General features: G+C 45.2%; 1 protein-coding gene across 4 annotated transcripts in view; it reads left to right on the top strand.

The window, feature by feature from the left end:
• LOC119953705 (casein kinase I) overlaps positions 1 to 16,279 on the top strand; it is a 60,523-nt gene that overhangs the window by 22,208 nt on the left and 22,036 nt on the right. For all 4 annotated transcript variants that reach the window (XR_005458080.1, XM_038778256.1, XM_038778254.1 and 1 more), the window contains exons 3-7: positions 1,626 to 1,774; positions 3,347 to 3,575; positions 4,143 to 4,313; positions 5,364 to 5,512; positions 15,094 to 15,262. Coding sequence is in view for 3 of the 4 variants with exons in the window: in XM_038778256.1 (XP_038634184.1) it covers positions 1,626 to 1,774; positions 3,347 to 3,575; positions 4,143 to 4,313; positions 5,364 to 5,512; positions 15,094 to 15,262 (867 nt within the window). In the remaining variant the exon portion in view is untranslated. The remainder of the gene's footprint in view (positions 1 to 1,625; positions 1,775 to 3,346; positions 3,576 to 4,142; positions 4,314 to 5,363; positions 5,513 to 15,093; positions 15,263 to 16,279) is intronic.

Raw genomic sequence — 16,279 nt, 5'->3', positions numbered from 1 at the left:
CCCTGGTTCATGTTTGTGTTTTCTTCAATTTTTTCATTTCCCCCAAAATAATATAATGGTGTAGCCTGCAGCTTTTCAAAGAAATGCAATGGAGCCCTTCCATTGACAGTAAAGATTTAATGTTCCCACTGTCTTAATTTAAGCACCAGTTTGTGCTGTAGAAAGCCCCACCCCAAATCGATCCCTTTTTTTTCAACGTTTGCTGTGCTTAAACATGTTTATTATTTGGTACAATATCGGATTGCTTTGAATTGCTATCCTTTGTTATGGGTTGGTAAAATGTAATGTTAAGCAAGTAATGTTTGTACCCACAAAGCTTGGGTATTTTATTTTGTTTGCTTTATATTGGCTATTGATGTGCACCTCCTTCAAATAACATACATGCATGAAATCCATCAAAGAAAATCTCATGGAAGTGTCTATTTGGATGTGATTCTAAGGAGTTCTGAGGTGTGACTTGAAACAGTGGCTGATGTTTTTGCCACCAGTTATCAGATGATCGTTTCTAAAATATAGTCACAGGAATTGAAATAAATGGAAGATTAGAACATACAGTGCAGAAGGAGGCCATTCGGCCCATCGAGTCTGCACCGACCCACTTAAGCCATCACTTCCACCCTATCCCAATAACCCCCCACCCCCAACCTTTTTAGACACCAAGGGCAATTTAGCTTAGCCAATCCACCTAACCTGCACGTCTTTGGACTTGGGAGGAAACTGGAGCACCCGGAGGAAACTCACGCAGACAGGGGGATAATGTGCAGATTCCACACAGATAGTGACCCAGCGGGGAATTGAACCTGGGGCCCTGGTGCTGTGAAGCCTCAGTGCTAGCCACCTGTGATACCGTGCTGCCAGACTAAAATTAAGAGAACAGACTTTTCCACAATAGAAAGTACAGATTTTTTTTTTTTAAGTTCTAGAAATGGTCACGTTAAAATGGAATTACCATTAAGCAAGTGCATGCAACACTCTGTCCTGGTCATTTCCTGCAGAAAGTGGTCACCATTGTCCTTGCTATAGCAATGTTGGGCAGAAGGTGGCACTGTAGGTTAACACTTTGTTCTAGAAAACATTGACTGGTATCATCACATTGTCTTTAAAGAGAAGTTGATGGGTGGGCTATTAACTTGAAATACAGATTGTGGGATTAATTAATAAATTTGAAAGTGAACTGGTTCTGCTTGGCATTTAGCCGCCAAGCTTGTGATCATTTAAGTTGCCACGCTAAATGAGAAAGCTACTCCAAACCTTAAATTGGTTTCTTCTAACAAACTTTAGTGATCAGAGATCAGGTGACATGAGAATGGGAGAATATTCATGTCAATAAATTACCTTAAAAGTATTATCAACTTTGAAATGTTCCCAATATTTGGCTTTGGTGGAAATGTTTAGTCTGCACTTGGACATTTCCATGGCCATCAGTCGCAAGTTGTGCTTTGTAATTTGAAAATGGCCTTTTCTTTGAAGACCTAATTTATATGTTAATACAACAGATAAGATGTCACTTTAGCACTCAGCTTTAAGACCCTTGGTCCTAACCTTCAACGTGAGCAGAAATGCAAGTTCACAACAGTGTTTATGTTTCCTTTGTGTCACCTGCCTTAAGTCTGTTTCTTATGTAGTTGGCATTCCCACCATCAAGTGGTGTGGCGCAGAGGGAGATTACAATGTGATGGTGATGGAGCTGCTTGGACCAAGTCTCGAGGACCTCTTTAACTTCTGTTCTCGTAAATTCAGCCTTAAGACAGTCCTCCTCCTTGCTGATCAGATGGTAAGAAACAGCCTTGTGCTTGCTTTGTTTTTTGTATTCTCGTTGTGGAATGATCAACTAAAAAATGCTACATATATTTTTTCTCCATCTTTCTTTGCACCCACTAAAAATATCCTGATATAATGTGTGCCTTTCTTTCCAGCAACTGTTAATATATCTTGCATTGAAGTGATTTGTGAAAGAGGGAGTCGAGCAATGTCAAGTTTTAGGGCTTCAAGTGGTAAAAGATGGGTCAGTAATCACTGTTTCCCTCTGTGTTCCTGGTTCCAGTTGTTGAAAGAGCAAGGATGGAAGGACTCCTCTCCATGAACCGATTAGTATTGCAGGTGTAGTTATAATAAAGTAAATTTTCCATAGTCCCAGATGGCCATAGGCTGCTTTCCCCTTTGAGGGGAGAGTTTTTTCAAAACAATTTAGATTATCCAATTATTTTTTCCAATTAAGGGGCAATTTAGTGTGGCCAATCCACCTACTCTGCACATTTTTGGGTTGTGGGGGCGAAACCCACGCATACACGGGGAGAATGTGCAAACTCCACACGGACAGTGACCCAGAGCCGGGATCGAATCTGGGACCTCAGCGCCGTGAGGCGGTTGTGCTAACCACTAGGCCACCGTGCTGCCCCTTTGAGGGGAGAGTTGACCAGTAGTGATTTAACCTGAGGATCACCACACTTCAGGGGATAGGGAAGGTTGAGAAGGTGTGGCCTTCATGAGTAACCTCAGGAAGTATGGGAATTGAACCCGCACTGTTGGTCTTGTAGTTATTGCGCCACTTTTTGCTTCAATGCGAGTTGTTTCAGGTTCTCATTGATGCAAAAGTGCCAGTATCTCGGAGGCCAATTCCAAACTGATTCCAACATACACTAATGACATGCAGCTTGAGGTCAATTACACTCCATTTCAAAAATGAGTTATTCAGAGCTTTAATATGCAAACCTACTGCTGGCAGTATCATTGTGCTCTACCCTTTTAAATTTCGCTCCACAGACACCATCTGATATTGGTGGATGTAGCATTATTGCCAAGTTAGTCCAATGGAGAGAGGGGAAGCTTGAATGCATATGGTACACGTTGAGTGAAGTGGAAAGGTGGGGAAATTATCCTGGTAGAAAGAGACAAACTGCTATTTTGGGGGGGGGGGGGGGGTTTGTTAAATATAGCTTTCTAAAGAATAGCTCATTTCATCCAATAATTTTGATTTAAAGCAATTCCAGTATTAGTAACTATAGGTTGGATTGTACTATTTTGTACTTCATAAACAGTTCAGTTAATAACTTTGTGACTGGAACCTTGACTCCAAACTAGAATTCACAGTTAATTAATGCTTTGTCCCCCAAGTTGCCTTTGCAAGACTGGGCATGTGGAGTCGATAGATATTACTAATCCTGTAACATTCAAGGTTGCTTCATGGAAAGTCAAAGCAGGATTGACAAAAAGGTGGGCTGTCCCATTCTCGCAAAGTTGGATGCAAGAATTGATGATTCAGCTCAATACAAAAGGATAATCCATGTGAGCTTTTTGGCTTTTTCCATATAAAAACTTCTTTCCTTGTTTCCTTTTTAAAATTTAGATCAGTAGAATTGAATACATTCATTCGAAGAATTTTATCCATCGTGATGTGAAACCTGACAACTTCCTAATGGGGTTGGGAAAGAAAGGCAACTTGGTCTATATTATTGACTTTGGGCTAGCCAAAAAGTACCGGGATGCACGAACACACCAACATATTCCATACCGTGAAAATAAGAACCTCACAGGAACAGCGCGCTATGCTTCGATCAATACCCATTTGGGAATAGGTAGGCAGTTTTACGCTTCTCATTTATCTTCAGTTGGAAACTCTCAGGTTTATGCTAATTATTATCATGACAGTTATGTCAGATTGATAAAAGAATCCCTAATTCACAGGCATTTCATTTTTCTTTGGTCAACACAACCAGAACTAAATTGAATTGTAACTCGTGTCACTGCTGTTGTTAGAATTAAACTGAGTCTCTTTGATTCCCACATCACTTGTCACCCCATTTCAGAGCAATTCCTTGTGTGAAGTACTGAGATGTCTGAGACATGATCGGGCATGGTATCTAAATATGTGTCCATCTTTTTTTTTGTTTATGGAAAGTTATATATTTCCTCAGTTTTGGGAAGAAAATCTGTAATTTAAACAGTGTGCATTGTGGTAGTGTGGCGAATTCATATTTAACAGTTGGAAGCTGTGTAGTTTTCATACTGTAATCTTTTGCAATTTATACAAATTTTCTAACTGGATTTTATCGTAAATTTTCAGCACTGATTAAAGAAGTGGTAACTTCAACCTGGTTGTTGTGTAGTGGTGTTCCAAACTAGTGTGCATGTCTCTTTTCCAGAACAAAGCCGCCGTGATGATCTGGAATCCTTGGGCTATGTTCTGATGTACTTCAACTTGGGATCATTGCCTTGGCAAGGTCTGAAGGCAGCAACAAAGAGACAGAAGTACGAACGCATTAGTGAAAAGAAAATGTCAACCCCCATTGAAGTACTCTGCAAAGGTTACTCATGTACGTACAGATTGTCGTTCAATAGAGACTATTGTTTTTGGAGATTTATGCTGTTGATCAGCAGCGTTAAGTGGCCGTTTGTCATGATGTATTGTCACAGCAATCTATTTCCCATTTGTGGTATTGAATTGTGGGAAATGGTCTGTATTACTTGATGATTGCAACATGCAAACTGGTTGGAGTAATTAGTTCCCAAAATTTGAGGTTGTGAAAGAAGCCCTTGGGCTCCTTAATGCATTTTCTTTGGTGAAGCGAATTCCTATTGATCCCCAGTTAGACTCCACATCAGGTGCTTGAAGGTATTATATCTCCAAATGATTTTAGAAAACTGGCCTCGATTAGATCATTCTGATTCAATTTACAGCACCGTAACAGTAACATTAAGAGATGGAAAGCAGTGTACAGATTTGTGATTCTGACCCCCATCTTCCCCCAGAAACCAGAACAGCTGGAGGCAGCCAAGAGGGAGCAGCAGAGACATTCAATTTTTCTATTCGTATGGTGCAGCTATTTCTAATGCTCGCACTAATATTTTGTCTCTTTAAATGCCTTCCATTCAGTACCCACATAATGGTACATCCCACAATTTCTCTTCTGGGGTTAAAAATTAAACCGAATCAGGGCAGCACATGGCACAGTGGTTAGCATTGCTGCATACGGCGCTGAGGACCCGGGTTCGAATCCCGGCCCTGGGTCACTGTCCGTGTGGAGTTTGCACATTCTCCCCGTGTCTGCATGGGTTTCGCCCCCACAACCCAAAGATGTGCAGGTTCAGTGAATTGGCCACGCTAAATTGCTCCTTAATTAGAAAAAATAATTGAGTACTCTTAAAAAAAAAAATTTAAAATTTAACCGAATTAAAGAAAAATTCACGCGTGTGATTCTTGTGAAGATTAATTAGGTATGAAATGTTTATGGGGTCAATGAAATGCACGTTACAGCTGGATTTGATCAGTTTTTGTCTCAATCTGAAAATAACCACTTTCTGTGAATGTAACACCACTAGGTTTGAGAACACAAGTAATTTGCTGTCCTTTTTCGTGCCCACAGCCGAGTTTGCCACATACTTGAACTTCTGCCGCTCTTTGCGTTTTGATGACAAACCCGACTACTCCTACTTGAGGCAATTATTTCGTAACCTCTTCCACCGCCAAGGCTTCTCCTATGACTATGTCTTTGACTGGAACATGCTCAAATTTGTAAGTTTGTTTTATGCTTAATGCTGATGTTGCAGTATTATATCCTGCGCATATCTCATAAATTTAAAGTCCTGATGGAAAAATAAAGCTGAAGTGTAGTTCAGTGCTTGTTAATAACGTGCCTACCAAAAGTTTTTACTGCCGGCAGGATTGATTCTTCCCTTACTTTAGAATTGTTTGACTGCCCATGACAATTGTGGCTGATTGGTAGCACTATGATCTCTGAGTCAAGAATGTTATGATTGAGCCCTATCCAACGATTTTTACTATATAAATTACAGTGAGGTGCTGATGGAGGAAGTTATGTTAACCTTATTGGAAGTAATGTTCAGCTGACCTACCAGTACAGAGAGCCTTGTCTTATTTTGGTTGTTCAGAAGAATTTGGAGATCCCTTGAAACTAGCGAGAGAAGAGCAGGAGTGTTGTGGTCATTGATTGTAGGTGTTTACTCTGCAGTGAATAAGTACAGATTTTTGCCTGTATAGGCCATACAATGCCAGGCAATAGAATACAGAAGGTGGCTATTTAGCCATTCATGCTAGTATTAGATCATAGAAATCATAGAATTTACAGTACAGAAGGAGGCCATTCGGTCCATCGAGTCTGCAACGGCTCTTGGAAAGAGCACCCTACCCAGGCCCACATCTCCACCCTATCCCCATAACCCAGTAACCCCACCCAACACTAAGGGCAATTTTGGACACGAAGGGCAATTTAGCATGGCCAGTCTACCTAACCTGCACATCTTTGGACTGTGGGAGGAAACCGGAGCACCCGGAGGAAACCCACGCACACACGAGGAGAATGTGCAGACTCCTCACAGACAGTGACCCAAGGTGTGTAAAAAGAAGAGCGGCAAAAATAATTAGTAGCCCCTTGGAGGCAGAAACAGGAGAAGTTATCATAGGGAAAGACAAAATGGCAGATAAATTAAATAATGACACATAGCAGAAGTACAGCATGACCCAGGGGCTAATAAAAGTGAGGAACGTGAGGTTAGAGTATTGGAGAAACTTGGAATAAAAGCCAAAAAGTCACCAGGGCCTATTGGCCTATACTCTAGGGTTCTAAAAGAGATAGCTGCAGAGGTGGTGGATCACTGGTTATAATATCACAAAATTTCCTATATTCCAGAATGGACCCATTTAGATTATGGGGGTGAAACCCACGCAGACACTGGGAGAATGTGCTAGCAGATTGGAGGTTAGCAAATGCAACACTACTATTTAAGGTAGGAGAGAGAGATAGAAAACTGGAAAACAGCAGGACAGTTGTTAGCCTGACATCCGTATTCTGGAATCTATTATTAAAAAAGTATAACAATATTCTTGGAAAGTCATAGTATGATCGGACAAAGTCAGCATGGTTTTACAAAACGATAATCACGTTTCACAAATTTGTTTGCGTTTTCTGAGTATATAATTAATAGAGTAGGTAAAGGGGAACCAGGAGATATGGTCTGCTTGAATTTCTGAAAGGCATTCATTCATTAAGATGCCACAGAAAAGGTTAATATGCAAGTAGTAACTGCTTGTGGAGTTGGGGTGTAATATATTAGCTTGGATTAGAGGATTGGTTAACAGATAGGAAAGATTGGGGATTAATGGTGCATTTTCATGTTGGTAGGCCATGATCAGTGTGGGACCCTCAGCTGTTTACAATCTATTAATTTGGACAAAGCGATCAAGGGTAATTTATCCATATTTTCTGAAGGTACATAGCTAGGTGGCACACATGTTCTGAGGAGGACACAGATTGCAAAGAGCTATAGACAGGTTTAATAAATAGCCAACAAAGTAAGTGATGTAGGATAGTGTGGGCAAGGGGAGAGATTTTGGACGAGAGAAGCAGAATAGTTTTTTAAAAGGTGTGAAACTTTGAAATGTTGATGTTCATGAGGGACTTTGGTCTGCTCATTCGAGGAACATCAAGTTAGCATGGAGTAAGGTGGCACGGGCGCAGTGGTTAGCACTGCTGCCTCACAGCGCTGAGGACCTGGGTTCGATCCCGGCCCCGGATCACTGTCCATGTGGAGTCTCCCTGCGTTTGCGTGGCTTTCGCCCCCGAAACCAAAGATGGGCAAGGTAGGTGAATTGGCCATGCTAAATTGCCCTTTAATTGGAGGGGGAGAAAAGAACAAAGAAAATTACAGCACAGGAACAGGCCCTTTAGCCCTCCCAGCCTGCGCCGATCCAGATCCTTTATCTAAACCTGCCTCCTATTTTCCAAGGTCTACTTCCCTCTGTTCCCGCCCATTCATATACCTGTCTAGATGCTTTTAAATTATGCTATCGTGCCCGCCTCTACCACCTCCGCTGGTAAAGCGTTCCAGGCACCCACCACCCTCTGCGTAAAAAAACTTTCCACGCACATCTCCCTTAAACTTTCCCCCTCTCACCTTGAAATTGTGACCCCTTGTAACTGACACCCCCACTCTTGGGAAAAGCTTGTTGCTGTCCATACCTCTCATAATTTTGTAGACCTCAATCAGGTCCCCCCTCAACCTCCGTCTTTCCAACGAAAACAATCCTAATCTACTCAACCTTTCTTCATAGCTAGCACCCTCCATACCAGGCAACATCCTGGTGAACCTCCTCTGCACCCTCTCCAAGGCATCCACATCCTTCTGGTAATGTGGCGACCAGAACTGCACGCAGTATTCCAAATGTGGCCGAACCAAAGTCCTATACAACTGTAACATGACCTGCCAATTCTTGTACTCAATACCCCGTCCGATGAAGGCAAGCATGCTGTATGCCTTCTTGACCACTCTATCAACCTGCGTTGCCACCTTCAGGGTACAATGGACGTGAACTCCCAGATCTCTCTGCACATCAATTTTCCCCGAGACCCTTCCATTGACCATATAGTCCGCTCTTGAATTTGATCTTCCAAAATGCATCACCTCTCATTTGCCTGGATTGAACTCCATCTGCCATTTCTCTGCCCAACTCTCCAATCTATCTATATTTTGTTGTATTCTCTGACAGTCCTCCTCGCTATCTGCAACTCCACCAATCTTAGTATCATCTGCAAACTTGCTAATCAGACCACCTATACCTTCCTCCAGGTCATTTATGTAGATTACAAACAACAGTGGTCCGAGCACGGATCCCTGTGGAACACCACTGGTCACCCTGCTCCATTTTGAGACACTCCCTTCCACCACTACTCTCTGTCTCCTGTTGCCCAGCCAGTTCTTTATCCATCTAGCTAGTACACCCTGAACCCCATACGACTTCACTTTTTCCATCAACCTGCCATGGGAAACCTTATCAAACGTCTTTCTAAAGTCCATGTATACGACATCTACAGCCCTTCCCTCATCAATTAACTTTGTCACTTCCTCAAAGAATTCTATTAGGTTTGTAAGACATGACCTTCCCTGCACAAAACCATGCTGCCTCTCACTGATAAGTCTATTTTCTTCCAGATGTGAATAGATCCTATCCCTCAGTACCTTCTCCAACAGTTTGCCTACCACTGACGTCAAGCTCACAGGTCTATAATTCCCTGGATTATCCTTGCTACCCTTCTTAAACAAAGGGACAACATTAGCAATTCTCCAGTCCTCCGGGACCTCACCCGTGCTCAAGGATGCCACAAAGATATCTGTTAAGGCCCCAGCTATTTCGACCCTCGCTTCCCTCAGTAACCTGGGATAGATTCCATCCGGTCCTGGGGACTTGTCCACCTTAATGTCTTTTAGAATACCCAAAACTTCCCCCTTCCGTATGACAACTTGACCGAGAGTATTTAAACATCCATCCCTAGCCTCAACATCCGTCTTGTCCCTCTCCTTTGTGAATACCGATGCAAAGTACCCATTAAGAATCTCACCCATTTCCTCTGAGTCCATGCATAAATTCCCTCTTTTGTCTTTAAGTGGGCCAATCCTTTCTCTAGTTACCCTCTTGCTCCTTACATACGAATAAAATGCTTTGGGATTTTCCTTAACCCTGTTAGCCAAAGATATTTCATGACCCCTTTTAGCCCTCTTTATTGCGCATTTGAGATTCGTCCTACTTTCCCGATATTCCTCCAAAGCTTCATCAGTTTTGAGTTGCCTCGATCCTATGTATGCTTCCTTTTTCATCTTAGCTAGTCTCACAATTTCACCCGTCATCCATGGTTCCCTAATCTTGCCATTTCTATCTTTCATTTTCACAGGAACATGTCTCTCCTGCACTCTAATCAACCTTTCCTTAAAAGACTTCCACATTTCAAATGTGGATTTACCCTTAAACAGCTGCTCCCAATCCACATTCCCTAGCTCCTGCCGAATTTTGTTATACTCTGCCTTTCCCCAATTTAGTACTCTTCCTTTCGGACCCCTCTTGTCCTTGTCCATGAGTATTCTAAAACTTATGGAATTGTGATCGCTATTCCCAAAGTAATCACCGACTGAAACATCAACCACCTGGCCGGGATCATTCCCCAATACCAGGTCCAATATGGCCCCTTCCCGGGTTGGACTATTTACATACTGCTCTAAAAAACTCTCCTGGATGCTCCTTACAAACTCTGCTCCATCTATGCCTCCAACACTACACGAATCCCATTCAATGTTGGGGAAGTTAAAATCTCCCATCACAACCACCCTATTGCTCCTACATTTTTCTATAATCTGTCTGCATATTTGTACCTCTACTTCATGCTCGCTTTTGGGAGGCCTGTAGTAAAGTCCCAACAATGTTACTGCACCCTTCCTATTTCTCAGCTCCACCCATATTGCCTCCGTGCTCGAATCCTCCATCATGCCCTCCTTAATCACAGCTGTGATATCATCTCTGACGAGTAATGCAACTCCTCCACCCCTTCTACCTCCCTCTCTATCCCTCCTGAAGCATCTGTACCCTGGGATATTCAGTTTCCAGCCCTGCCCTTCCCTCAACCAAGTCTCAGTAATACCAATAGCATCATATTCCCAGGTACTGATCCAAGCCCTAAGTTCATCTGCCTTACCTGCTACACTTCTCGCATTAAAACAAATGCACCTCAGACCACCTGTCCCTTTGCGTTCATCAACTCTTCCTTGTCTGATCTGGAGATGGGGGAGGCGCGGGACCAGCCCCCGCTCTGGCGCCTGGATGTGGGGATGCTGGCTGATGAGGTGTGTAGGAGGGTCCGGGGAAGTATTGAGGGGTATCTTGATACCAACGACACGGGGGAGGTCCGGGTGAGGATGGTCTGGGAGGCTCTGAAAGCAGTGATCCGTGGGGAGCTGTTCTCCATCCGGGCCCATAGGGAAAGGAGGGAGAGGAAGGAGAGGGAGAGACTGGTGGGGGAGCTCCTGGATGTGGACAGGAGATACGCTGAGGCACCGGAGGAAGGGTTGCTGGGGGAATGGCGTAGTTTGCAGGCCAAATTTGACATGTTGACCACCAGAAAGGCGGAGACACAGTGGAGGAGGTCGCAGGGCGCGGTATATGAGTATGGGGAGAAGGCGAGCAGGATGTTGGCGCATCAGCTCCGCAGGCGAGATGCGGCTAGGGAAATTGGTGGAGTGACGGATAGGGGTGGGAATGTAGTGCAGAAGGGGACAGAAGTAAATGGGGTCTTTAGGGACTTCTACGAGGAACTGTACCGGTCAGAACCTCCGATGGGGAGAGGGGGGATGGAGAGCTTCATGAACAGGCTATGTTTCCCAAGGGTTCAAGAGGAGCTGGTAGAGGGGCTGGGGGCGCCGATAGAGTTGGAGGAGCTAGTCAGGGGGATTGGACAAATGTAGTCAGGTAAGGCGCCGGGGCTGGACGGGTTCCCGGTGGAATTTTATAAAATGTATGCGGATCTGTTGGGCCCCCTGTTGGTGCGAGCCTTCAATGAGGCATGGGAGGGGGGGCTTTGCCCCCGACGATGTCGCGGGCACTGATCTCTCTGATCCTGAAGCGGGATAAGGACCCCTTGCAGTGTGGATCATACAGGCCTATCTCGCTCCTCAATGTTGACACTAAGTTGCTGGCGAAGATCCTGGCCACCAGGATAGAGGACTGTGTGCCAGGGGTGATACACGAGGATCAGACAGGATTTGTCAAGGGACGGCAGCTCAACACGAATGTGCGGAGACTGCTAAATGTTATTATGGTGCCGGCAGTGGAGGGGGAGGCGGAGATAGTGGTGGCGCTGGATGCGGAAAAAGCGTTTGATAGAGTTGAGCGGGGGTACTTGTGGGAGGTGCTGGAGCCGTTCGGATTCGGGGAGGGATTCATCAAATGGGTGAGGCTGCTCTACGCGGCTCCGATGGCAAGTGTAGTTACCAATGGAAGGAGATCGGAGTACTTTAGGCTCTACCGTGGGACCAGGCAGGGGTGCCCCCTGTCCCCCTTGCTCTTTGCATTGGCGATTGAACCTTTGGCTATGGCGTTGAGGGAGTCAGGGAGATGGAGGGGTCTGGTGCGGGGTGGGGAGGAACATCGTGTATCGCTGTATGCGGACGACCTGCTGTTGTATGTGGTGGATCCAGAAGGGGGAATGCCGGGGGTGATGGAGCTGTTAGCGGAATTTGGGTGCTTCTCGGGCTATAAGTTAAATTTAGGCAAGCGTGAGGTATTTGTAGTACACCCGGGTGATCAGGAGGAGGGAATTGGGAGACTCCCATTTAAGAGGGCAGTGAAGAGTTTCAGATACCTGGGGGTGCAGGTGGCCAGGAGTTGGAGGACTCTCAATAAGCTTAATTTTACCAGGCTGGTGGAGCAGATGGAGGAGGAATTTAAAAGGTAGGACATGGTGCCGCTATCGTTGGCGGGTAGAGTGCAGTCCGTCAAAATGACGGTTCTCCCGAGGTTCTTGTTCCTTTTTCAGTGTTTGCCCATCTTTATCCCTAGGGCCTTTTTTAGAAGGGTGACTAGCAGCATCATGAGCTTTGTTTGGGCGCATGGGACCCCGAGGGTGAAGAGGGTCTTCTTGGAGCAGGGTAGAGATGGGGGGGGGGGGGGGGGGGGAGGGAGCTGGCGTTACCCAATCTCTTGGGGTATTATTGGGCGGCCAATGTGTCGATGGTGCGCAAGTGGGTAATAGAGGGGGAGCGGCAGCATGGAAACGGATGGGGAGGGCGTCTTGTGGAGATACAAGCCTGGGGGCCCTGGTAACGGCGCCGTGGCCGCTCCGTCCTACGAGGTATACCACGAGTCTGGTGGTGGCGGCTACCCTCAAGATTTGGGGGCAGTGGAGGCGACATAGGGGAGAAGTGGGGGGCGCGATGGAGGCTCCGTTAAGAGGGAACCATAGGTTCGTCCCGGGGAACATTGATGGGGGATTTCAGGGTTGGCACAGAGCGGGCATCAGACAGCTGAGGGACCTGTTTATTGATGGGCGGTTTGCGAGCCTGGGGGAGTTGGAGGAGAAATTTGGGCTCCCCCGGGGAACATGTTCAGGTATCTGCAGGTAAAGGCATTTGCTAGACGGCAGGTGGAGTGATTCCCTTCGCTTCCCGCGAGGGGGGTGAGCGACAGGGTGCTTTCGGGGGTCTGGGTCGGAGAGGGGAAGATATCTGATATCTACAAGGTAATGCAGGAGGCGGAGGAGGCGTCAGTAGAGGAGCTGAAAGCTAGGTGGGAGGGGGAACTGGGGGAACAGATCGAAGACTGGACGTGGGCTGATGCTCTGGAGAGGGTTAATTCTTCCTCCTCGTGTGTGCGGCTTAGCCTCATCCAATTCAAGGTGCTGCATCGGGCCCACATGACTGGGACGAGGATGAGTAGGTTCTTTGGGGGTGAAGATAGGTGTGTCAGGTGCTCGGGGAGTCCAGTGAACCATGCCCATATGTTCTGGGCATGCCCGGCACTGGAGGAGTTCTAGAAGGGGGTGGCGAGGACGGTGTCAAGGGTGGTGGGATTCAGGGTCAAGCCAGGATGGGGACTCGTGATTTTTGGGGTTGGGGTGGAGCCGGGAGTGCAGGAGGCGAAAGAGGCCGGTGTGCTGGCCTTTGCGTCCCTAGTAGCCCGGCGAAGGATCTTGCTACAATGGAAGGATGCGAGGCCCCCAAGCGTGGAGACCTGGTTCAATGACATGGCGGGTTTCATTAAGCTAGAGAAGGTCAAATTCGCCCTGAGAGGGTCGGTACAAGGGTTCTTTAGGCGGTGGCAACCTTTTCTAGACTTTCTGGCTCAACGATAGGGTACAGGGACAGTAGCAGCAGCTACAAATCTCCCAGGAACAACCAATCAGTAGCTCTGCTCTGCTGCCCTCTGCTGGATCAGTGTAAATAATTGGGCACTCTAAAAAGTTAATATGGAGTGTACAGCAAGCAATTAAGAGGGCAAATGGCATGATGACCTTCATTTCAAGGGGATTGGAGTACCTACAATTTTAGATTCTGGTGAGATCATTCCTGGAGAACCGTGCACAGTTTTGGATTCCATATTTAAGGACAAATAAACTTGCATTGGAGGTAGCACAATGAAGGTCCACCAGATTGCTTCCTCGAATGAGAATGTTGTCATATGGCAAAAGGATGAGTAAATTGGGTCTACAATCTTGGAAGTTGAGGTAATCTCATTGAAACATACAAGATTCTGATGGAACTCGACAGGGAACCAGAGTTTATTTCCCCTAACTCTGGAATGTGGAGCATAAAGGCACATTCTCAAGTAGCCAATCATTTAGCACTGAGATGAGGAGCAACGAGTTTACTCGAAGGGTTGTGAACATTTGGAATTCTGTACCCTCGAGGGTTGCTGGTGCTCTATTGTTGAATCTAACTAAAGCTGATACATGAAGATTTTTAGTGCCTTAGAATCGAGGGATACGTGCATACGTGCAGTGCGGTCAGCCTAATTTGGAGGTATGCCTGCGATAGAGACCAGAGGAGTTCGAGTGCAAGCAAGCATCCAGCAGAGGGCAGCAGAGCAGAGCTACTGATTGGTTGTTCCGGGGAGATTTGCATACGTGCAGTGCGGTCAGCCTAATTTGGAGGTGGTTTGTGAAGGGGCTGTTGTGCGAGTGGGCAGGGCACGGTAAAATACGATCACATTGAATGCCAGGGCAGGGTCCATGTGTTCATTATCTTCGTGTTGGTAATAACTTGTAAATCGAAATCCATATTGTCATAACCCCATGTTGGGGGGGGGGGGGGAGTTGAAATTTCCCATTTCACTCCTTTCATAATCTGGAATTTATCTCTTTACTGTAACAGCACAGGATTTCAGCAAAATAATGCTTACAGGTCATGGAACTGTTGCACCAGCAAGTGGGTCATTGAACTAGATTTTACAAGATCCTTCACATACAGTTGAACTTTTCAATCATGTGTGTGCAGAATGAAATACATTTGTTGCCTTCAGGTCAACAGTTTGACTATCAGTTTTTCATTGCTTGTCATTGCTGAATTAGTGCCTGAAACCTGACTCTTTCTGAATTAAGCCTGATATTCCTGTGAATGGCATCACAGGACATACCCTGAATTGTTTATAAGGGAGACTGAAAAATCATCCCCATCATAAATCCAGTGTCATAAGAATGCGAGACAAGTAATTCCTCAGATTTTTTTAGTTGTTTAAAACTGATTTCAGTTAAAGAAAATTATAGATGTTTCAGCAGATATGATCCTTGATTACATTTTTCCCCTTTTGGATCATTTCAGGGGGCCAGCAGAGCAGCAGATGATGACCGTGAACGAAGAGAGCGAGAGGAACGAATGAGGCATGGCCGAAATCCGGCAGCACGGGGATTACCATCGACTGCTTCTGGAAGACTCCGAGGAAATCAAGAAGTTGCTCCACAGACCCCTCTCACACCCACGTCCCACACTGGTATGCTGTTAACTGAATTTTCTTATGGATGTTGCTATAATACCTGAGCTATGATATGTGCAATAGGATAAGGACCTGAGTTGCTGTCCCGTCATTTTTTATTTACTGTATTTTAAGCAAACTAAAGCTTGGTGAACGTAGTTGCTTTCATTGCAAGTATCAATGAGTTGTTATCATGCTATCATCATAAATAAAACAGGTGAGTTTCAAGCACAAATTCATCATAGAGAGATGAAGGAATAGCAATGGGTCCACGACAAAGGCAAATATCATCTAGAAACCTCTTGGAGCTGGACAGAAATGTTGGGGGACGCAAGGTTTAGTGAAAGGGAGGAACTGAAGGAAATCCATATTAGTAGGGAAATGGTGGTGGGGAAATTGATTTGATTGAAGTACGATAAATCCCTGGGGCCTGACAATTTACATCCCAGAGTACTTAAGGAAGGAGCCCTAGAAATAGTAGATGCATTGGTTGACATCTTCCAAGTTTCTATAGACTCTGGAACAGTTCCTACAGATCGGAGGGAAGCTAATGTAACCCCACTATTTAAAACTGTAGAGAAAAAAACTGAATTATGAACCAGTCAGCCTGACGTTGACAGTTGGGAAAATGCGCGAGTCCATTATAAAAGATTTAATAGCAGAGCACTTGGAAAACAGTGGCAGGATTGGACAGACTCATCATGGATTTATAAAATGGAAATCACTTTTGACAAATCTCCTGGAATTCTTTGACGGTGTAACTTATAGAGCTGATATGGGAATGCAAGTGAATGTGGTTTATTTGGTCTATTGGAAGGCTTTTGACAAGGTCCCACATGAGACATTTGTGTGTAAAATTAAAGCGCATGGGATTGAGGATAGTGTTTTGAAATGGATAGAAAACTGGTTTGGCAGGGAAAATAGAGCAGGAATAAACGCAACTTTTTTCCAAGTTGCAGGCAGTGACCAGTGGGGGAACCTCACGGATCAGTGCTAGGACCCCCGCTATTCATTAAGTATATTAATAATTTAGAT

The sequence above is a fragment of the Scyliorhinus canicula genome, chromosome 18 (genome assembly GCF_902713615.1).
Source record: "Scyliorhinus canicula chromosome 18, sScyCan1.1, whole genome shotgun sequence".
NCBI lineage: Eukaryota > Metazoa > Chordata > Chondrichthyes > Carcharhiniformes > Scyliorhinidae > Scyliorhinus > Scyliorhinus canicula.
Note: the sequence above shows the minus strand (reverse complement) of the source record. Positions and strands in the feature narration are given on the sequence as shown.